The 24538-nt window shown below is 35.3% G+C and overlaps 1 protein-coding gene across 2 annotated transcripts in view; it reads right to left on the reverse strand.

Annotated features, from left to right (window-relative positions):
- Positions 1–24538, reverse strand: part of BRAF (B-Raf proto-oncogene, serine/threonine kinase) — a 159188-nt gene that overhangs the window by 48712 nt on the left and 85938 nt on the right. For both annotated transcript variants that reach the window (XM_082846985.1, XM_082846984.1), the window contains exons 4-9: positions 23530–23633; positions 22584–22686; positions 13116–13264; positions 12068–12187; positions 9195–9351; positions 2555–2591 (exon numbers count right to left, since the gene is read on the reverse strand). In XM_082846985.1, coding sequence (XP_082703111.1) covers positions 2555–2591; positions 9195–9351; positions 12068–12187; positions 13116–13264; positions 22584–22686; positions 23530–23633 — 670 coding nt within the window. The remainder of the gene's footprint in view (positions 1–2554; positions 2592–9194; positions 9352–12067; positions 12188–13115; positions 13265–22583; positions 22687–23529; positions 23634–24538) is intronic.

Here is a 24538-nt window from a genome sequence, read left to right on the forward strand (position 1 = left end):
AAATGGTATCTGGAATGTCTACTAATTAGAGCACAATCCATATTCTGCCTTCCACTGATAATTTTCAACATCATGAAGCCTTAACTGCTTACCCAGGCTTCACAATTCTGATCTACTCAGTGCTGTATTGTATCACTTACTTTAATTACACTACTCAGTACTCTGTAACTTCCAGCCCATTCCATGGATTTTCTGAGAAAGTTGGGCTGAGAGAGCAAAAATCTGAAATGCCACCATTACATTCAGAATAAGTTAAAAGATACTAACTAGGAAAAGCCAGTAAATATAATTCATTAAAAATATTTACAGCAAGATACCCATCTAAATTTTGACTTAAATTTTTAAAAATCTGTTTAACCAGTAATTAAAGGATGGAAAAGATAAAATGGATGAGTGAAATTATACTGCTAACTTTTTCCTCACATGAGGGCATAACTGAAAGTATAAATCCTAATTTTCTGAAGTATGCTAAAATACCCCAAATATATTACAAATCTTCTTTCTTAGTGAATATAAAAAGGTTATAACGAGGTTCCCTACCTTTGATATAAAATATACATGTCCTACGTTTTAAAAAAAAGGACACATTTACAGAAGAATAAAGCAAAAAGTCTAGTAAGAACTCATAACAGGGATTTCCACTTTTTTAAAAAACCAAAAAAATTGATAACCATTATTAGCAGCCATCAAGGTTATCAGCTAAATGGACTAAAGTAAAATAAATTCAAGTTGAAGAAGCCCCTCCCCACATTATTTACTGTCACCCACCGAGTTTAAGAAATAATCAAGACCAAAAAGTAAGTAATATAACAAAAAACAAGATGGAAATCTCAACTCAGAATTTTCTTGCTTTTAAAAATTTATGACAGACAGCATACAGAAAGCTTGTGGTAGTGAGTATGTGTGAGAAGCACATTCAGAGCATTCCAGCCAGGCCAAGCAGAAATTTAGTACTGAAAACTCTCACACTTACAAACACACACTGTGAGGGTGAGGCACAAACAGTATCTGTTGTTTATATTTAGTTTGCTTTGGGTGAAAACAAGAAAGAAGAGCCCAACTACCTCTGAACACTGGGCCAGGCTCAAAATCAAACACTATTTCACTGGGGACAGAATGTAGGAGGGGACTGGGAGTCCGGGATTGGTATTTCCGAAGACAGCGCATCAGCTGGTTCAAAGGGGCTGTTAGAAGAAAAAGAGAGGGGCAGGCAAACACAGGAAGACAGACACACAGAAGAAATGAAAGAAGTCACGGGGAATAAATGAGTTGAAGCCTGCTTCACAAAATAATTCTGGATGTCTAAAAAATCTGCTTATTTTCATAAAATTCCGATGATTCTTTATAAAGTGATTCACAAAAAGGATAAGAAATGGCATTTGATTTTTGGTACTAAGCAGGCAATTTTTATGACTAAGTTAACTCTGTGATGCTAACATGATGGCAACATTTAAATGCTGGATGTACTGGGCAAAATTATCAAAAGCCACAGCTATTAAGACATATGAAAGTCATACTGGCAGCAACATTAATTGGTGGGTTCATGGAACAACAAACAGGAAAAAAAAAAACTTTTATAACTACGTGCTATAGTAAATACTAAGTCCAGAGTACATAATGCAGGCTTATTATTTTGGTAGGTCCACAGGTATATATAAATATTACAACAAAAGATGGTTTACTCAATGTTTATTCAACATAAAGTATCTTTGAGTCTGGGCTTAGATATTTTGAATATAAAGCAGGTCACAGTGAAGAGACCAACTCTAAACAAGATATGCAGGTATTGTAGGGCTTCCTTATTAAATAGAAGACAGCTGAAGAGGTAAGCATAAAGGACCACCTGGAAGAAAACGTCAAGACAGTTTCAAACACCATCTCTTAGAAAAATCTTATGGGGGTAAAATCTTATTTAAAAAGTATTTTCTAAAGTAATGTTTTGCTATGCTCCCAATTTTCACTGTGTGCTAGAGTGAACATCTGATGAAAATTCTGTAAGAAATCTCAATTCAGTTTCTCATTTGCTTATTTTATTTACTGGACTAGTAAAACGGGAACTAGGCTTTTCTATTAGGGGTCCATGCTATAAAGTATATATTCCAAAGCCTTCTAGAAAGCTGAAGGGAAGTGGCTGACAATGTCTAACAAACTGGCAAGTTGTAGCAGGCAACCCCAGGGATTCTCCCCAAGAATGATGTAGGGGAGTCAAGTTTTAACTGGTTGTAAGCTCAATCTTTAAGTATTAGTGGAGGTGGTAAGGAATAAAGTGGGTAAAAAAATTAAGGATCTCTCCTCGATAACAACATCTAAAAAACTGTAGATAGTACATTTAAGACTCCCTTTTATGTCCTCTCTTTTTCTCTGGCTATGAATTAGTTAAAATTTTATTAGAGATAAATGATAAATACTACAGAAAAGCAAACAATTTTTGGTTTTTCTCTGCACATTTTTCTCTGTGTCTGTGTTTCATGAAAGAAGCAAATATAAAGGAGACAAGCAGCAAAGCAATTGCATTTTTCCCTGATTTTTTTTTTTAATTGAAATCACCACTTACCTCCATCACTACGAAACCCTTGGTCTCTAATCAAGTCCTACAAATAAATAGTAATGTATATTTAATCAAAGCATATGGTAAGAAAGTAATAAAATTTTATTTTCCATTAAGCATTCACAGAAAGGTTAATTCAAAATAATACCTGCCTTATAAATTACTTCACAAAACAGAAAGAATATGGAATTAGCTAGTGAACATGATAAAATAAAAAATTTGAAGCACTCGCCAACCTAACCCTAGACTGAAGGGATTATTAGTCCTGATGAAATGTTGAAATCCATTTCAGGCCATTCAAAACCAATGGCTGCATTAATTCTTAAAAAAAAATTCTACTGGCACATATTAAGAGCCATAAAATGTTCATACCCTTTGATCCTGTAATTCCACTTCTGGGAATTTTTCCTAAGGAAATAATTCAGAAGAAAAAAATGATATGCACAAAGATGTTTAGTGCAACATTATCCATTATACTAAAAAACCAGAAATTATTTCCCTATTTTAGGCATATTGACATATTGGTTAACTATAGTGTATCAATTTAGTAAGTATTATGTAGCTACTAAAACAATTATGAAGCTTGACTCATAAAACATGTTTACAATAAAAAAGAATACAAAATTAAATGTACACTGATACAATTATAAAAATATAAATGTGTAAGGACACACTAGAAGGGGAAAAAAAATTTGTCTTTATTATTAAAATACAGCTTTTTACAACAGACAACGTGGGGCAGGGCAGTGGGGGAAGAGCCTACTGGCAATACAGTGCAATTTGGACCCTGACAGAACTTAATCTACCCAGTATAACTTAAATATGAGGTCTCTAAATAAGTCTCTTTGCAAATAGGCAGCTTTTCGTTTATAGGCTAAAACAAAGAGCACATTCTTTACAGATGTATTTCTGTCATGTTCAATGTATTATATAAAGCATTTAACATTTTCTACAGAATAATCAACAAATACTCATATCTCCAAATAAGATGCTAATGTTAGGGGTTGTGTGACTATCAATAAATATAAAAAATCATGGTGGTCTCACTAACTTTGTGTTCTTGAGAGCTTATAATCTAAGTGTAAGAAAGATATACACACATAGAAATTATGTGATATAAGAATAAGGGCTTAAGAAAACAATAAAAAAGGTGCCAAAGTTGCTTAGTTAATTGCCAAATAAATAGCATGGGTGAAAAGATTCTTCATGCTACGTAAGTTCAAAGGATAAATAAATAACTATAGAACTTGGCCATTGGTGAAGCATTTGAAGAAGATGATCTAAGTGTTGGGGTTTGAGGGGCAGACAGGAATGCAGAAAAGAAAAGCAGAGGAGGACTTCCCTGGTGGTCCAGTGGTTAGGACTCTGCGCTTTCACTGCCGTAGCCCGGGTTCAATCCCTGGTCGGGGAACTAAGATCCTGCAAGCTGAGAGGCGTGGCAAAAAAAAAAAAAAAAGTCTTCTAGACAACCTACTGCTAATAACCACCATAAACTTATATTTTCCAATCTCAAATATGTTCTTAAAGCTCCTTGACAATCTTTATCTATGTGACCTAGGTTAAATAGGATCTTCTAGTGTTCCAATACTGGCTATTTCAAACTTTTTGCCAATCTCCTATGGGGTTCCTTTCTTACTTATATCTCTTCCCTTTTTTAGCATGACAGAGAAAACAGAAGCTATCAAAGAACATTCTGTTCTGCCTCTATATCTACAAACATTTGTATAATAATATTTGCTATAATTTTTGAATTCTTATTTTGTGCCAAGAACAATAAGCATTTTCAAATCACTACAAGGGGTAGACACTATAGGCCTCAAGGTTAAGTCATCTGCCCATGGTCATATTGCCTGTAAAGAGCTGTGGAGCTAGTTATGTTCATCTTTAATTCCTCATAGCCTCTGAGGAACATCACTTCCAAGTTCAAGAAATTTTACTACCTCAGTTATTCTTTCTTGTTATTTTTAACCTCTCTCTTCACTTGCTTCTTCCCCTGAAGATACAAATATGCTCAAGTCTCTGCTTCAATCTATGGCCCTTTCATCATTCCTTTATAGCCAAGCTTCTCAAAATTGGCACTTAATCCCACATCTTTACCTGGTTTTGCTATCCTCCAATAGTCCTCTAAAACAGCTCTCAATGAAGTAAAAATGACATTGTAATTGCCCAATTCAATAGTCATTTCCAGTCCTTATCTCATTTGAGTCTCAATGGCAACTGACATCAACTACTTAAGCATTCTTGAAGTCCCCTTTTCTCCCTTTAGCTTCTGCAACACTACTTTCTCTTACTTATTTGAAGCTAAAGTTAGGAAGAGAAGCCTAAAATGGAGACAGAGAATGACAGTCTCTGTCTGTATCTCAAATGTTAATGTTTACTGGGGTTGCATGTCTACCCTCTTTTCAGTTTACATATAGTCTTTGAGTAATATCACTTACATCCATGAGTTTAACTGACAAAAATAGGCTAATTATTTCTAAATCTGTATCTCTACTCAAGGTCCTTATTTCAACTGCTACTGCACTTCTAAACAAGGAAAGTTCCACAGACATCTTAAAGTCAAGATGTCCAAAATAAAAGTTAACGTTTTCATTTCTACAATCCCTGTTCTTCTTCCTTTGGCATTTCCTATCTTAATGGATAGAATAAATACTATCTATCCACCTAAGCCAGACAACTCTAGGCATTACCTTTTTTTTTAAATTACCATTTATTTATTTTTGGCTGCGTTGAGTCTTCTTTGCTGTGCGCAGGCTTTCTCTAGTTGCGGTGAGAGGGGGCTACTCTTTGTTGCAGTGCACGGGCTTCTCACTGCAGTGGCTTCTCTTGTTGCAGAGCACGGGCGCTAGGTGCGTGGGCTTCAGAAGTTGTGGCACGCGGGCTCAGTAGTTCTGACTCATGGGCTCTAGAGCATAGGCTCTGCAGTTGTGGTGCACAGGCTTAGCTGCTCCGCGGCATGCAGGATCTTCCCAGACCAGGGATCGAACCCGTGTCCCCTGCATTGGCAGGCGGATTCTTAACCACTGTGCCACCAGGGAAGTCCCTAGGCATTATCTTTTATTACCTCTCATCTCTTTCACTTCTCTCCTCTACTACTATACAGAACAGTGATTGAGATAAGAATGAAAGGCCAGGTTTTACCCCATTTCAATCATTTATCACCTGTGTGATCTGGGGTAGGTTTCTTGATATCTCTAAATCTAATTTTCTTAACAGTAAAATAAGGAAAATACTACTACTTAACTCACAAGTGTTTGTGAGGAAAGAATAAAAAAATTTATGTAAAGTATCTAGCACATAGTAAGCATTAACAGTAGCCATTTACAGTATCCAATCCTAACAATTGTGCCTATCAAATCTCTCACTAATTCAAAAGAACTTTCTAAAGTAAAGAGCTGATCACTTTCTTTCCCACTCAGTTTATTGGACCCCCTATTACCAACTACTATAGTGACCTCAGAATAATAACATAATGTCTTTCAGTGTGGACTCTACCTACTTAGTTTCATCCTCTACCATTACCCACCCTTTTCCTGAACCCTAAACTCCTACAATACCGACTATTCATTACAACCCACATAAAGGTACTTCTATATTTCTGCACATACCATTTCCTTAACAAATGCCCTTCCTTCTTAAAACCCCCACCAAGTGCACTGAATAAACTCCAACTCCTTCCTATTCATCTTCTACAGTCTGGCTTAAATGTTGTCCTTTCTCTGCTAAACATTACTAGATTTAACCAGGTAGGGTTTATCATCCCCTTCTATAAACTATCACTGTATATTTTGTGTTTATTTATTTATATGGCTGATTCATCCATTTCCATTAGACTGTGACCTCCTTGAGGGCAAAAACTGTGCTAATTCATCTTAATTCCCTATTCTGACACAGTGCCTATACCAGAGTAAATATTAAATCTGGTTTACTGGAATAATAAATGACAAATAATGACTGAAATTGAATGAAATGACTGAAACTGAATGAAATGCTAAAAGGTTTATATTTTTCAATGGGAAGTAAATGAAAGTTTTGGAACAAAGGAACAGATGATGATAGAGGTCTTATAAAAAATTATTCTGATAATAGCAATAAAAATGGAAATGGGCAGAGAGAAATCAATGGCAAGAAATCTATTTAGGAGATTAATGTAATAAGTAGTTCAAGTGAAGAAATATGGGCCCAAATGGTGGTAGTAATAACAAATTTGAGACTTATATCAAAAGGAAAGGTGATACCTTATGACTATTTGCTTATAGGGGAAGATGAAAAAGCAAGATATAAAGATGACACTCCAAATGTTCAAGCCTAAGACAATAGGAGAAACTTAGTAACACTAAGACATAAAGAGAAAGTCTAAAAGAACGTCAGTTTTGAAAGTAAATACAAAGGTAACAACTTTGAACATACTGACAATAGATCTAACGTAAAAATAAGATTTGATTTCTTATTTCACACAATCTCCTTATTTCCATATTTCCCTCTCCTATTTTTTTTTTCCTTTATATTCAGGTCTAGCCAGATAGAAGAAGACCTTATTAGTTGAGAAAAATTGATATTAAGAAAAGGCTACTTTAAATGAACCCAATAAAAATAGAGAAAAAATTTCATAGTAAAATATAGGAAGAAAGTCTGACTTGGGAATGTATCTTGAAAAATGAAATTAAGATTTATAAAAAGTTTATTTTCTTTTACATTCAACAAAACTTTAAGTTATAATTTCAACAGTATGCTAATCCTTAGAATACAGAAAAAATCAAGTTTTCATTGGTAATAATATCAAACTTAGGACAGCACAAATTGAAATTCTTAATTTCATATTCATCTTTTACATCACAATCATAATCATTTTTATAAAAATCTTAAAGGACTTCATCAATTCCCTCAAAGCCCTCCATCAATCCTATGATATTTAAATCATTTTCACTTGAAAAGCCTATTCTCTTGTCATCCTTATAGACTTTCTCTCTTTTACTGTTAACTGGACTAATTTAATTCTGCTGTACTCTTATTTCTCAATGACTTTATAAGATGTGAGTAGTTCTACCAAGTGACTTTTTCACTGTCTTCATAAAATCCTTAAAATCTTTTTTTTGTTGTCATATTCACAATCAATGTGCTTTATGTTTTCACTGAAATGTTGGATAGTGATGGAAAAGGGCTGGAATGCAAGCTGGTATTAAATGGGGAGGGATATGTGAGTGGAGACTAATATTAAGGGAGTCTGTTAATTAGTGATTATTTTCCTGTTAGGATAATTTTTCCTTCTTTACTCAACCTTATGAGCACTCACATAAGGAATGCCGGTATAATGAGAGCCACCCCTGTCCTCTAACATACACATGACCCCTCAGTAACTTCAGTATCCTGCTTACATGGGGAAACAGTTTCAAATTCCTTTTTAAATATAATTACTTTCCAAGGCAAACAAATTTGGTGGCTTTTTTGTTTTCTTGCTTATTACAGACAGAGACTGAGGATAACCCACATTTTTTATCCTAAAGTACAAATTCTGGGAGAAGTGATCCAACCCCACCACAGTTCAGATAGCAAGGGCTCTTTATTCTCTTCAGTAACTCAGTTACTGAGATGATGTATTGATAGGTGAATGAACCAGTCCTTTTGGATTGATCCTGCGTATCTCATCTTTTTTCTCATCTCTTCCTTCTATTTTGTCTATAGCAGGGACTGGCAAAATACAATTGGCTGGCCACCTGCTTTACTCAAGTTTTACTGGAATAAAGCCTCACCTATTTGTTTAAGATGTATTATGGCCGTTTTCACACTACAGTGGCAGAGTTCAACAGCTATCATTAGAGATCACATGACACACAAGCCTAAAATATTTACTATGTGACCCTTTAAGTGTTTGTTGATCCCTGGTCTATATTATGGGAAACAGACCTCTGCTTTGTCTTCTAACCCTTTTACTAATACAAATATTTTTTGATGACCTCTTATGTTAGGTGCCAACTAACACCTAATAGTTCCTATGTTAGGAAACTATATTAGGAATGGTTTCTGCTGTCCAGGAGTTAAGGTCAAATCGAAGAAGTGACACTAATGTACATAATTAACTTATAGTGTGTAAGATAAACCGGGAAAGTAAAAAAATTCAAGAGTGACCAGCCCCAGAAGGAGACTAAAATAATTGATTTGTGTAGAGATGCAATTCAATGGTATACTCAAGAAAGTAAAGAAGGTAAAAGGTAGCTTTGCATGAGAAGTACATAAAGTAATGATTAATCCTTAAGGGTTATTTAACTCAAAGTTAAACTTTTAGGTATTCAGGTAAAGATTTCAAATTGATCTAAATAGGAAATATGCAAGTGTATTGTTATTTTTTCTTTACCCCAAAATGGTCAAGTGGATTATCTGTTAAATAAATGAAGATAAGACTTTTACAGAGATGGTGTCATAAGGAAAAAAATAAGAATAACTCTGTAATTTGGTGCCAGTTAAATATTTTATGCCATCAGAGAAGCTGAAAGGCTTTTCTGATTTGTAGTTCATGAAAAGTCTATCACTTATAATAATTGTGATAAATGAAAGATGGCACTTATTTCTGATCTATATTATAAATGTAGCAGAAAAAATAAAGAAACACACTTGAATTTTCTAAGTTCGAGCACTGCTGGATACTTACATCAATATTGACAGGTTCTATGGTGTTTATATGCACATTTGGAGCTGATGAGGACCGGTCTCGTTGTCCAAACTGATTTCGATGATCTTCATCTGGTCGGAAAGGCTGTGGAATTGGAATGGATTTTGAAGGAGACGGACTGGTGAGAATTGGGGGCCTGGAAAAATCAAGTGATTGGAAGATAAGATTCAGAGCAACTTTATAGAGATAATAACATAGAAAAATGGATGATATAAAGATCTTCTTCTTTTCGTATTCTCAAATAAAATCTTTACAATAAAGCATTAAAAATCCAGCAGTAATGGCTTTTAAAAGTGTTAGTTTAAAAAACTAATATGTGCTTGCAACCACTGACAAAGCTGCTTTGCTCAAGCAGACACTCCAGGGAGTATCAATGATAAGAACACTGATTCTTATCCAGAAAACTCCAGAGAAATCTACAAATGGCTAAAAATTACCTGTTGTTAATCAGCTGAAGAAACTCTTGTCCTTTAAAGTTATACAAAAATGCTCTAGGTAGGCAGTGACTGAATAATGTCTGCCAATTTTTCTACCTTTGCCATTTCTTGATAGTTGAAGTTACTAAAATGAACTTTTTATGGGAAGTATCAATATTAGGAAATTATAAATCTTTTAAAAACATACATGTGTTTTTCATGACCTAAAAGATATACCTATTGCTTTATACAAGAGTTGAATTAAAATCCTGAACAATAATAGCAAAAGATCATTTCCAAATTCAAAAGATGATTCTCAGAGTGTCAATCTCTCATATTTTGAAATGTTTACCATGACCAATAATCGATACAAGACACACAGGAAAATAATATATTAAGCATTAAAGTAAATATTTGTAAAAACTGCTTTTTGATGAAACCATCAAAACAGGTGACAGAGTGACCTATTTTGGTACTGTGGATAAATAACAAAGTCTATGATCTCTCACTGCTCCCAAAATGAACCTGGCACTCACGGAGCACATTAAAGTTTTGAGAATAGATTGTAAGCACCTGTGAGAAGTCTGTGCCCCTCAGAAGGAGTATCCTAGGGAGCTAAGAAATGAGTGTCACTTGACTGACGAGGTGTGACTGTCTTAGTGAGCTCCACCAGGACCAATGAATGACTCAGTGCTAACAGCCTCTCTTCAGAGATTGGTTATTGTTGCACCCCATCTTATGCAAACTCTGTAACTAATCAGCATTATCTAGTGGTTAATAAGACAGCCAGAAAGACAATGTTGAGGGAATAAAAAGACATTTTTAAGACGGGAGAGGGTTTAGAGAGGAATGAGAAGAAAATACAGTAGAAAAGGACTAGATAAAGGTTGAAACAGCCAAAGAAGCCAAATAGTGACAAAAAAACTTCTAAATAAAATATGTTAATAGAATCTGAACAAGAATCTGTGCTTCTTTGAAGCACACTTTTAAGGGTAGGGAAAGAAATTTTGACTTTATGTAAATGAATCCACTTAGAAGGGAAATAAAAATAATAAAATATTATGTACTTTAAAAAACTGCTATAGGGGCTTCCCTGGTGACGCAGTGGTTGAGAGTCTGCCTGCCGATGCAGGGGACACGGGTTCATGCCCCGGTCTGGGAAGATCCACATGCCGCGGAGCAGCTGGGCCCATAAGCCATGGCCGCTGAGCCTGCGCGTCCGGAGCCTGTGCTCCGAAACGGGAGAGGCTACAACAGTGAGAGGCCCGCGTACCACAAAAATAAATAAATAAATAAAAAACTGCTATAAACCAACGAGAATTATAGGTAAGGCTGATGGAACTGGCCTTTAAGAAAATTAGCATGTTCTACTGGTCCTTTTTATTCTGATAATTGAGAAATTTTTAGTTTGTGACAAAGCTCTCTTTATTTTTGCTTTAGACAGCCAATAAAAGCCACTGGCAAGGGATATGGGGAGCAGGTAAAAAGAACGTAGAAGTGACAATATTAGCTTTTAAAAAGTTTTGGAAAGTGCACTTACTTTTTAAACACTACTTACAGGTGATTAAAAGTCTCAAAGCAGTAACATACTTTAAGTTAGAACTTAAAAGTGGAAAAAGCCTGAATTTACTACAACTGAATAGGGTAGTCTAATTAACACAACTGATCTGGTGTAGTGACAGCAAGTCATTCTTGAAACCTACTGAATTAAAACTATGACAGCAACATGTAGTACACAATAAGTCAGAAATATGTATGCAAAGGACACTGGTCTTTAAGTAAGAAAAACAAAAACCTGGATTAAATCTAATGTATTTTATTAGCAAATCTAAAGAAAATGGGTATACTAGAAGATGAAGATATGCTGCTTGTACCTCCCTTCTCCCCTTGCCCCTGTGCCCCCACCATCACCATGCTCCTATGCTCATTCAGATTCTAGAATTCTTTACAGTCCAGTTCAAATCCCACTTTCTTGATTAAATGTTGACTACCCTCTCTCACTATTCTCTCTTCTCCTGTAAAGATGAGGATATTTATCACACAGTTTAAAATAATATATCATAAATTGTAGATTATAATTATATACTATTTTAAAATCGTCGGCCATTATCTCATATATTAATGTTACTTTTCTAAATGGAAATCATATACTTCTATATCTGATATTAAAAATAAAGCAATGAGCACAAGGCAGGGACTCTAAATTATCTGTTGCTTGATTTTTTTCAAGGATGGTCCTAAAACAGTCTACGTCAGCTTTAACCCTGTGTATCTGTACCAAATGTATGTAAATTAGCTGACTGGTGTGATAAATTACCTGAAAAAAAAAATCCTTAATTTAACAATCCAAATGTTGGAAAGGTTTATAATTAGCCAAAAGTTCCAAAGAAATCAGCTCAAACAGCATGTCACTGAACAGCAGGAATCAAATCATACCCAATAGAATCGGAGGGGGGTGCAGAAGGGGATGATCCAGACGTAAGGGCAGTCTCTGCTAAGGAGGCCTCCTCCTGTGGTATTGGGTGGTGTTCAAAGAACTTGGAGACAAACAGCAAACTGTGAGGCAAAAAGAAAAACAAAACAAAAACAAACCTAACTTGTGCAAAACCCAGAAGCTTCATATACCAGAATACCTTAAAGAATTAACAAAAATGTCTGAGATCAAATTCCATTTTCAGGAAGGACTGTTAAATTCAATTAGTTGTATTTTTGTCTAAAGGCTTACTGTAAAAAAATTATATTGTACTTTTCAAAGGCAAGCTCAGAATCTAAAACTAATTGCTCTATACAGCAAATTTCTACATAGTAGAGGAGAAAAAACATGCTTTATGGTTAAGGAATTAGAAAATGTATCTACTGCTAAAAATTAGGTTATATCATTATGATATACTTTAAAGTACAGAGTTGAATTCCCTCTACTCAAGTAATCAAAAAAAGTAATAAGATTTTACTAGCAGCAGTAACAACACAAAAAAAGATTAAAATAGACTCAATCTATTGAGAGAGGGAGTAGGGGGAAGAGAGGGACTAGGGGGAAGAGAAGGAGGAAGAGAAGGGGGGAGGGAGAGAGACAGAGAGAGAGAGAGACAGACAGACAGGCACACTAACTTTGAGAGAGAGAGAGCACTTAATTTACAAAATTGCTGACAGAACCAGATTCCCCAATCTGCAGTCTAAAAATATAATGGTTTATTTAATTGAAACACCCAAAAACCATCTAAAAGTGATTTCTATGGGCAAGGGATCTTTATTAATTAAAAGAGAATATAAAACATAAATGAAATGTACAGCAAACCAGAATTATAATTTGAGAGAGAAGTATTGGCTATACTACATATTACCCTCTAGGCACACTTCAAAAAGTTCCCTGTAACAACTCTTCTGTACAGAAAACTTTCACAGACTCTAAGACATACTAGTTTCACATTAAGAAAAGTTAAATGTAAAGTGGAAGACAGAAAAGAAAAATTTTTTGATTACTTACTCAAGTTGGTCATAATTAACACACATCAGTGGAACCTCTGTACTACAACGCTGGTGAAATTTATAACCACATGTTTGACAGCGGAACCCCTGGAAAAGCAGCTTTCGACAGAAGTCACAAAATGCTAAGGTGAAAAAAGTTTTCCGTACCTGCAAAGTAAAACATCGTAGAGGATTTCAAAAACTAGTAAGAATCTTTTTAGAAATCAACTTATTTACTCTATTTTTTTTCTTGCGGTACGCGGGCCTCTCACTGCTGTGGCCTCTCCCGTTGCGGAGCACAGGCTCCGGACGCGCAGGCTCAGCGGCCATGGCTCACGGGCCCAGCCGCCCCGCGGCATGTAGGATCTTCCCGGACCGGGCCACGAACCTGTGTCCCCTGCATCGGCAGGCAGACTCTCAACCACTGCGCCACCAGGGAAGCCCAACTTATTTACTCTTGATTAAAATAACAAATCTTTAATATGCTTACATCATGAGAACTGACTTAAACACTAAGATACTAAAATGAAAACCAGTGGATTCAAGATAACAGATGGACTACATGTATTTTTCTCCCACCCACTAACCAATTAAACTCGTAAGTCAAGAAGATGGAAAATAAATAAAAGACTAACTAATATTAAGCTTTACTACATAAAAGTAAAAGCAGAGATGACAGAAGCAGGAAGAAACAGAGGTGAAAGACAGAATAAGGGTACACTTAAATAACTCTACAAAGAAAGGAGTTAACAGATGCTTACTGGTGTTGACAGAACAAGAAACAATGGCATACTTAAAGTTACAAAGGTATGCAACAGAGGAATCAAAAAACCCACAAAAAACAAAAATGCTTCAGAGGAGGAGCGAAAAGAGGAGGAAGGTTGTAATGTTACAAATAATCTAATTCCCTATGGAACTAGCCATAAGTAAATGTCTAAAACTGATAAAATAAGAAATTGTAGCTTAAAGTTATTATTTAGTAATATGAAAATAATCACGAGAAGAGCTTGAAACAGAAACCATTGAAAGTTAAGAATGATTTCCTCTCAGATAGCCTCATCCACTAGAGGGCAGACAGCAGAAGTAAGAAGAACTACAATCCTGCAGCCTGTGGAACAAAAACCACATTCACAGAAAGACAGACAAGATGAAAAGGCAGAGGGCTATGCACCAGATGAAGGAACAAGATAAAACCCCAGAAAAACAACTAAATGAAGTGGACATAGGCAACCTTCCAGAAAAAGAATTCAGAATAATGATAGTGAAGATGACCCAGGACCTCAGAAAAAGAATGGAGGTAAAGATTGAGAAGATGTAAAAAATGTTTAACAAAGACATAGAAGAATTAAAGAACAAATAAACAGAGACGAACAATACAATAACTGAAATGGAAAATACACTAGCAGGAATCAATAGCAGAATAACTGAGGCAGAAGAACGTATAAGTAACCTGGAATACAGAATGGTGGAATTCACTGCTGCAGAACAGAATAAAGAAAAAAGAATGAAAAGAAATGAAGACAGCCTAAGAGACCTCCGGGACAACATTAAACGCAACAACATTCACATTATAGAGGTCCCAGAAGGAGAAGAGAGAGAGAAAGGACCAGAGAAAATATTTGAAGAGATTATAGTCGAAAACTTCCCTAACATGGGAAAGGAAATAGCCACCCAAGTCCATGAAGCACAGCAAGTCCCATACAGGATAAACCCAAGGAGAAACACGCCAAGACACATAGTAATCAAATTGGCAAAAATTAAAGACAAAGAAAAATTATTGAAAGCAGCAAGGGAAAAAAGACAAATAACATACAAGGGAACTCCCACAAGGTTAACAGCTGATTTCTCAGCAGCAACTCTACAAGTCAGAAGGGAGCGGCATGATATACTTAAAATGATGAAAGGGAAGAATCTACAACCAAGATTACTGTACATGGCAAGGATCTCATTCAGATTCGATGGAGAAATCAAAAGCTTTACAGACAAGCAAAAGCTAAGAGAATTCAGCACCACCAAACCAGCTCTACAACAAATGCTAAAGGAACTTCTCTAAGTGGGAAACACAAGAGAAGACAAGGACCTACAAAAACAAACCCAAAACAATTAAGAAAGTGGTAATAGGAGCATACATATCGATAAAGACCTGAAACGTGAATGGATTAAATGCTCCAACCAAAAGACACAGGCTTACTGAATGGATACAAAAACAAGACCCATATATGTGCTGTCTACAGGAGACCCACTTCAGAACTAGGAACACATTCAGACTGAAAGTGAGGGGATGGAAAAAGATATTCCATGCAAATGGAAATCAAAAGAAAGCTGGAGTAGCAATAATCATATCAGATAAAATAGACTTTAAAATAAAGAATGTTACAATAGACAAGGAAGGACACTAAATAATGATCAATGGATCAATGCAAGAAGAAGATATAATAATTATAAATATATATGCACCCAACATAAGGGCACCTCAATACATAAGGCAACTGCTAACAGCTATAAAAGAGGAAATCGACAGTAACACAATAATAGTGGGGGACTTTAACACCTCACTTACACCAATGGACAGATCATCCAAAATGAAAACTAATAAGGGAACAGAAGCTTTAAATGACACAACAGACCAGATGGATTTAATTAATATTTATAGGACATTCCATCGAAAAACAGCAGATTACACTTTCTTCTCAAGTGAGCAAAGAACATTCTAAAGGGTAGACCACATCTTGGGTCACAAATCAAGCCTCAGTAAATTTAAGAAAATTGAAATCATATCAAGCACCTTTTCTGACCATAACACTATGAGATTAGAAATGAATTACAGGGGAAAAAAAGTAAAAAACACAAACACATGGAGGCTAAACTATACGTTACTAAATAACCAAGAGATCACTGAAGAAATCCAAGAGGAAATCAAAAAATACCTAGAGACAAATGACAATGAAAACACGACAATCCAAAACCTATGGGATGCAGCAAAAGCAGTTCTAAGAGGGAAGTTTACAGCTATACAAGTCTACCTCAAGAAACAAGAAAAATCTCAAATAAACAATCTAACCTTACACCTAAAGGAACTAGAGAAAGAAGAACAAACAAAACCCAAAGTTAGCAGAAGGAAAGAAATCATAAAGGTCAGAGCAGAAATAGATGAAACAGAAACAAAGAAAACAATAGCAAAGATCAATAAAACTAAAAGCTGGTTCTTTGAGAAGATAAACAAAACTGATAAACCATTAGCCAGACTCTTCAAGAAAAAGAGGGAGAGGACTCAAATCAATAAAATTAGAAATGAAAAAGAAGTTACAGCAGACACCGCAGAAATACCAAGCATCCTAAGAGACTACTACAAGCAACACTATGCCATTAAAATGGACGACCTGGAAGAAATGGACAAATTCTTAGAAAGGTATAACCTTCCAAGACTGAACCAGGAAGAAATAGAAAATATGAACAGACCAATCACAAGTAATGAAATTGAAACTGTGATTAAAAATCTTCCAACAAACAGAAGCCCAGGACCAGATGGCTTCACAGGTGAATTCTATCAAACATTTAGAGAAGAGCTAACACCCATCCTTCTCAAACTCTTCCAAAAAACTGCAAAGGAATACTCCCAAACTCATTCTATGAGGCCACTATCACCCTGATACCAAAACCAGACAAAGATACTCCAAAAAAAGAAAATTACAGACCAATATCACTGATGAATATAGATGCAAAAATCCTCAACAAAATACTAGCAAACAGAACCCAACAACACATTAAAAGGATCATACACCATGATCAAGTGGGATTTATCCCAGGGATGCAAGGATTCTTCAATATATGCAAATCAATCAATGTGATACACCATATTAACAAATTGAAGAATAAAAACCATATGATCATCTCATTAGATGCAGAAAAAGCTTTTGACAAAATTCAACACCCGTTTATGATAAAAACTCTCCAGAAAGTGGGCATAGAGGGAACCTACCTCAACGTAATAAAGGCCATATACCACAAACCCACAGCAAACATCATTCTCAATGGTGAAAAACTGAAAGCATTTCCACTAAGATCAGGAACAAGACAAGGATGTCCACTCTCACCACTATTATTCAGCATAGTTTTGGAAGTCCTAGCCACGGCAATCGGAGAAGAAAAAGAAATAAAAGGAATACAAATTGGAAAAGAAGAAGTAAAACTGTCACTGTTTGCAGATGACATGATACTATACATAGAGAATCCTAAAGATGCCATCAGAAAACTAATACAGCTATTCAATGAATTTGGTAAAGTTGCAGGATACAAAATTAATGTACAGAAATCTCTTGCCTTCCTGTACACTAATGATGAAAAATCTGAAAGAGAAATTAAGGAAACTCTTCCATTTACCATTGCAACAAAAAGAATAAAATACCTAAGAATAACCCTAACCAGGGAGACAAAAGACCTGTATGCAGAAAACTATAAGACACTCATGAAAGAAATTAAAGATGATACCAACAGATGGAGAGATACACCATGTTCTTGGACTGGAAGAATCAATATTGTGAAAATGACTATACTACCCAAAGCAATCTACAGATTCAATGTAATCCCTATCAAATTACCAATGGCATTTTTTACAGAACTAGAACAAAAAATATTAAAATTTGTATGGAGACACAAAAGACCCTGAATAGCCGAAGCGGTTTTGAGGGAAAAAAAATGGAGCTGGAGGAATGAGACTCCCTGACTTCAGACTATACTACAAAGCTACAGTAATCAAGACAACACGGTACTGGCACAAAAACAGAAATATAGATCAGTGGAATAGGATAGAAAGCCCAGAGATAAACCCACGCACCTACGGTCAACTAATCTATGACAAAGGAGGCAAGGATATACAATGGAGAAAAGACAGTCTCTTCAATAAGTGGTGCTGGGAAAACTGGACAGCTACATGTAAAAGAATGAAGTCAGAACACTCCCTAACATCATACACAAAAATAAACTCAAAATGGATTAGAGACCTAAATGTAAGACTGGACACTGTAAAACTCGTAGAGGAAAAACAGGAAGAACACTCTTTGACATAAATCACAGCAATATCTTTTTTGATCCCCCTCCTAGAGTAATGGAAATAAAAACAAAAATAAACAAGTGGGACCTAATAAAAAAAAAAAAAAAGAATGATTTCCTCTGGAGAGTGGCATTAGAGGCTAACAAGGGATAGGGCAACAGGTGATTTTTTTTGTAAACCCCTCTGCACTATCTTAAAAACTATATACATTTGATTAAAATGTAATATACTTTGATTAAAATGTAAAAAAGAATTTATAAACGAAAAAATTAGTTTATAATTATATGAAAATCAGATCAACCCTACCTGAACTTGCTAACTTAGGACAAGGAAAAGGAAAATCACCTAAAAGAAGGTAAGAACTACTTTTAACAAACTATCAGTTTGTTAGAGGAATAGAAGACCTAAATGTATCTGTGAACATTCCGCTGTGTGAAACTTAAAAGGCAACATGTAAGAACTCCATGTCAGAAGCCAAACATGGGTCACATAAACAGAACTGTGCCAGAGAAGCTCTATCTTGATAACGAACAAAACCAGAAATTGTTTAAAACTGTTTGGTTTGTATATATAAGAAGCAGAAAACATAAAAAGGATAAACAAATAACAAAATGTTAACAATGGCTATTTGAGAGTGACGAGAGCATGGGTGACTCTATTTTGTCTTTTGTTCTTTGCTGTATATTCTCAATTCATCTCAGTTTTTCAGACAGCATTAATCACACATTACAATAGTAAAAAAAACACATCGTGATCCAGGACACACCTGTATTCATATAATAATATTACTCTAACTATACATAATGCATATCAGAATTTTCTAATCCATTCTACTGCATGTAAATGCTTTTCATGATCCATTAAATTGATTTCAACACCCACTTTATCAAACTCTTTTCAATAAACACATATTTAACATGATAAAATGTTATTAAAAATAATACTTCATCAAGAAAATGATATCTTGGCACATCATTCATTCTGGCTTTTTGAGAACATTTAGATAGTTTTAAGAGTAGCTCTTGTTTTCTTCACCTTTTTGTCTATGTATCACTTTCTAGGGGATATAAAAAAGCAACTGACTGTTTTTAGCTTTGTTCCTTTTCCATTTGTCTCTGGATATAAAAGCAATTAGAAAATCTTTAATATTTATGTGTCTACTATTTACTAAAGCAAGCATCTTTTTATATTGCTAGCATAATCTCTGGAAATTAGAGCACAGAAAAATACAAAATGTATTCACAGGAATCAGCATTTTATAGTCACTTTATCCTTTTTGCTAACTACTCATACTCTCAATCGCCTAATAATCTGCAGACTTTCATGAAGCCCTAATTTCTCTTCCTTCTTTAATCTACTCAGTTGCAGTCTTTCTTCCTGTCACTGACTTATATGTGAAAACTATGTGTAACTGGTTGTTTCTGTATGTAAAGGAAGGGGGAAAAAAAGAGAGAAAAGGAAGGAGGGCAGGAGGGAGGAAAGCAGAAAGGAGAGAAAAACACCTGAGCAGGAGAAAATGTGGGTATGCATTTGAGCATAAATTGAGTAACTGACATATACCTCTATCTGTGAATATACCTTTGTCAATAAAGGTGGGTACAGGAAGGTATATCTTTTCTTTTGGGCCACAACTTATGCTTATTTTGGAATTCAAGACATGGATGGTAAACTCGTGGGGGCCATAGAACAGGTAATTTGCACGCATTAATTTGTAAGGTGTGGGGCTGAGGGAAGACATTAACTTTAGTGCCTATAGAAAATGGGAAGGTCTGGACACATAGCATCTGTTTTTAATCTTGTTTCTCTACCTTCCCTGCCCCCTGCCAGTTCCCAAGGATTCCTGGGATGCACGTATATACTGAAGGAATCGCTTTTATAACAGACTATGAAACCAGGAGGCATAATCAGCCTTCCTCCAGTAGTCAACAAAAACCAGCCCAGAGAAGCAGAGAGAGGATTTCTTTCCCTTTCTAAGCAGAACACAGGCTTAGTCTTGCCTCTCTATGACACTAAGAGCAATCATTCCAAAACACAAATCTAATCACACTGCTGCCCTGCCTATTAAAATCATTAAATTTCCAATGATTTTAGGGAAAAGTCTGAATCTTTAACATAGCTTACAAGGACTCTCATAAGCTTACTCCACTCATATACACGCTACACTCTAACAGTCCCCTCTCCAACTTTGTATCATCCATTCTGAACTTCTTTCAAAACTGAAAAGGTAACATGCTTTCTTGCTGTTCCCTCTGTCTAGAGTACTCTTGTGGTTTTTAAAAATATTTATTTATTTATTTATGGCTGTTTTGGGTCTTCGTTGCTGCACATGAGCTTTCTCTAGTTGTGGCGAGCGGGGGTTACTCTTCGTTGCGGTGCGCAGGCTTCTCTTGCTGCAGAGTGCGGGCTCAAGAGCACAGGCTCAGTAGTTGTGCACGGGCTTAGCTGCTCCGCAGCATGTGGGATCTTCCCGGACCAGGGCTCAAACCCGTGTCCCCTGTATTGGCAGGCAGATTCTTAACCACTGCGCCACCTGGGAAGTCCCTGTCCAGAGTACTCTTCCCTCATCCATCAGGCCACAGCTTTCATATTTCTTCCTTTGGGAAAACTTCCTGACTCCTCAAAGGCCAGGTTAGGAATCTCTACTCTGTGTATCTATAGCACTTTAAACATACACAGTAATTAAGAGTGTTTATGAAAATTTTTAATTAAATGATCTGTCTCTCTCTACTCTAAGGCAGGGATACTGTTTTCTTATTAATTGTTATATCCTCAGATCAGACAAAATATTGGCAAATGAAAAGATCTCAACAAATAGTAACTGGCAGCTCTCCAACTGTGTTGTGAAGATTTCCATACTCTGCAACTAACCTGCAGTTTGCTTTCATTACCCTCTTGTGGCAAGGACCTTCTTGCACTGCTTAAGGCTAGTAACTTAGATCTTCTTTTACCTCCTCATATCCAATTTCTAATTAAGAAGAATAAGAGTACTTATTTTTAATTCCTAAAAACTTAAATAAAAAATCTTAAGATTTATCCTCTCAAAATTCTCCGGGTTTAAAAAAAAAAGTCAATAGTAGTGAACTCCTTATCTCATCATTATAAAACTATCTGCCACACAGTAAATCTGATTGGCATCAGGTGTATCTTACACTCGTCCAAAAGATACCTTATCTATTGAAGCACAAACCTGATCTCATTATTCACCGCTAATGGAGCCTCCAAAACACTAACACCCCCCAGGAAATCAAAAGAGCCCAGCTGTACTAATCAACAAGGCACAAGGGAAAACACTTGATGCCAAAAGGGTAGCAATAACTATCCATCTAGAAAACTAAACTGTGGTCCAAAGTCCATATATAGAAAAGTAAGAAGTGCATTCCTGCCTTATAGATCACTCTAATCTTGGCTCCTGCCTACTCTTTTAGAGGACAGGTTCTCAAGCTCTGGAACTGTACCCTCTACCTTATCTCTGAGGTAGAGAGGTTCCACTGTTCCAGGCCTCATGCTGGTGACACTTAGCTTAGGCTAGGTTCTGGCAAATGCAAAACCAGATAAAGGGAGAAGTATTGAAGGAGAGCTTTAACATCTATCTTTCTTCAGTCCTCAAGGAAAGCTATTCCACTTCCATTAGTCTATCTTTCAGAAACATTTACACAAGTGTGTCAATATGTATGCAGAAAGAGTCTATTTACCATATATGTAACAGATTTCTTAAAAACTTAAATGTCTGTTAAGAGGGATGGTTAAATATACTGAATTTATATTCTTATGGACTATTATGCAATCATTATAAAGCTAGGTGTACTGACATGGAAAGATGCCCATGATGCTTTGTTTAACTTAAAAAAAAAAAAAGAAGAATATCATACAAAACATGATTCCATTTTTTAGTTTTAATAAAAGGAAAAAATGGAAAATAATGAAGGAAAGGGAAGGGAGAAAAAAAAGAAAGGAGAAAACTTTGGGTTCACAGACACATGTTTTATATATAGAAAGACTTTGGAAGAATACACAATAATCAATTAACAACTGTTTACCTCTGGTAGGGTACTTTCACGTTTTTACTTGATATACTTTCGTACCACTCAAATTTTTAAGAATTTTCTTTCAATAATGAGTATCTATTACTTTTTTTTTGAATTTTTTTAATTGAAATATAGTTGATTTACAATGTTGTGTTAGTTTCAGGTGTACAACAAAGTTAGTCAATTATATACATACATATATGTTATTACTTTTTAAATTAAAAATAAAGTATAATGATTAAAACAAAACTCTTTAAATATGTGTTGTTTTTTTAAATAACAGAACTGATTTTCAACTTAGGTAAAATATCAATGTCAAAATTATTCATCCATACTTCATATTCTCTACATAAAAATTCATTCACAAGAACTTGAAGATTTTTGACATTAAAAAAAATATAAAAGTACATACAAAGTTGTGTGTTGTAAGTGGAACATTCTCCAACACTTCTACATGCAATTCCTCTCCAGTAAGCCAGGAAATATCAGTGTCCCAGCCAATTGGTTTCTTCTCTCTGAAAAGTGTAGACACAGCCTTTCTTGGTTATCATGCCTAAAGATCTTCATAAACCTTATGCTGAAGATATGAAAATTGGTTATTGAGGGGCTAGTAATGGTGAGGGAGTTTTGGCTCCCTGGTCTTCCATCATTAGAAATTTAAATGGCAATAAATTAATTTTTAAGTTTACCCCAAATAAATGTATCACTCTTGGACAAACAGCAGGGTAAAGAGATGTACTCTTTTCTTCAAGTCAGCTCCAGAAAAGACCTACAACAGCAGAAAATGGATTGTTCCTGGGGTCCAAAAAAAAAAAAAGAAATCACAGGTACAGATTTACGTACCCATTCAAAGAAAAAGAGTACTCAAGGGACAATATGCCCCAAAAAGGAGACTTTTTTTTTGTTTTAAAAAAACAGGACTCAAAATTGGGGTTGGGGGGCTCATGGCAAAATTTTAGATGCTTTCTGAAAAATAATTCAATATAAAATGTTAATTTTGGTAAGTCTTTTGTGAAACTATGAGTTTATATTAAAAATAAAGGACTGGGAAAGAGTCCATTATTCAAATAAGACACATAAAAAAATAGTTCAAAAATTTTAAGAATCTCAAACTCTAAACAAAGTCATTTGATCAGAGAAACAAACACTATCATCACAAGAAATTATCTAATGTTAACTCCTCAAAGGGCCTACAAGATTTCTTTAGGCTAATTAACTTAGTATTAATATTTTTTTCCTGAAGCTGATTTTCAATACCCTAGGTCTGGGTAAAGATCTTATAGAAAACCCCAAAATTTCATGTCTGAGGTTTTTTTTTCCTTTTTTAAACAAAGTTTCACATCACATACAAACCATACCCATCCTGAATTCTGTAAACAGCACAGCACTCTGGGATTAGACCTCTCATCATCAGTGCTTTCTTTAGGCTGTCCCGGACTGTAACTCCACACCTTGCAGGTACCTATGGTATCATAAACATATGATATGAGGTAAAGGAAATAAATTATATATTTTCCACATCATTGAAAAAAACCAATAATTTACCTTTATAACACCTTTAAAATGTCATATGGATTACTGTGTCAGAAAATTTTTCACTAACTTAATATTAATGGGAAATTATGACTCAAGTATCTATTATTACTCACCAACTTAAATCAAAGCAAAATTAATTTTTAGTTTTTTATTAAAATTACAAAATATCTTAAACATATAAAAGAACAGAAAATACTACAGATCCTTATGTGCTCACTGCTGAGAAATAATAGATGTCAACATTTAAAGCAAAATCAATTTTGATCCAACATTGTTCAAAGCTGAAAACTCTAATCCTTCAATCATAATGATGGTCCCTAAGAGATGTCTTACTGATCCTAAACATAGCAGAAGAAAATACCTGTCTTAATGTGTATAGTTGATATCTGCTGTTTAGTTGTTTGGCACTCCTATTTCCTCTGGGAATCCACCCCTCCCTAAAAACCACATGGTTCTGGAGAGGCCATCAATCACAAGGGTCACTACTTTTCTGGCTACACATGACATAAGCCAGCTAATCAGTTTCCCATATCCCTAATCCAGGGCTAGATATATGACCCAAACAGCACCAGAGTTCTTTCCTTAACTGACAGATGGACACTGGTTGAGAGAAGTTTCTGTTTCTACTGTAGTTAAAGTGTTCCAAAAGGATAGAAATCTGGAGTCCCTAATGGCCATCTTCCCTAGTACACTGAGAAAACCTGGCTACAGAATGAAGCTAACCTAAGAAGTAGAGATGACATTAGGAGCGGGGAGAAAAGAGGCACTGAAAATAGAGATAAGAATCTTTCTGTATATTTGAAGTTATCTCTATCCTGGCCTTTTCTGCCA

Source organism: Leucopleurus acutus (assembly GCF_964270905.1).
Source record: "Leucopleurus acutus genome assembly, chromosome: 9".
NCBI lineage: Eukaryota > Metazoa > Chordata > Mammalia > Artiodactyla > Delphinidae > Leucopleurus > Leucopleurus acutus.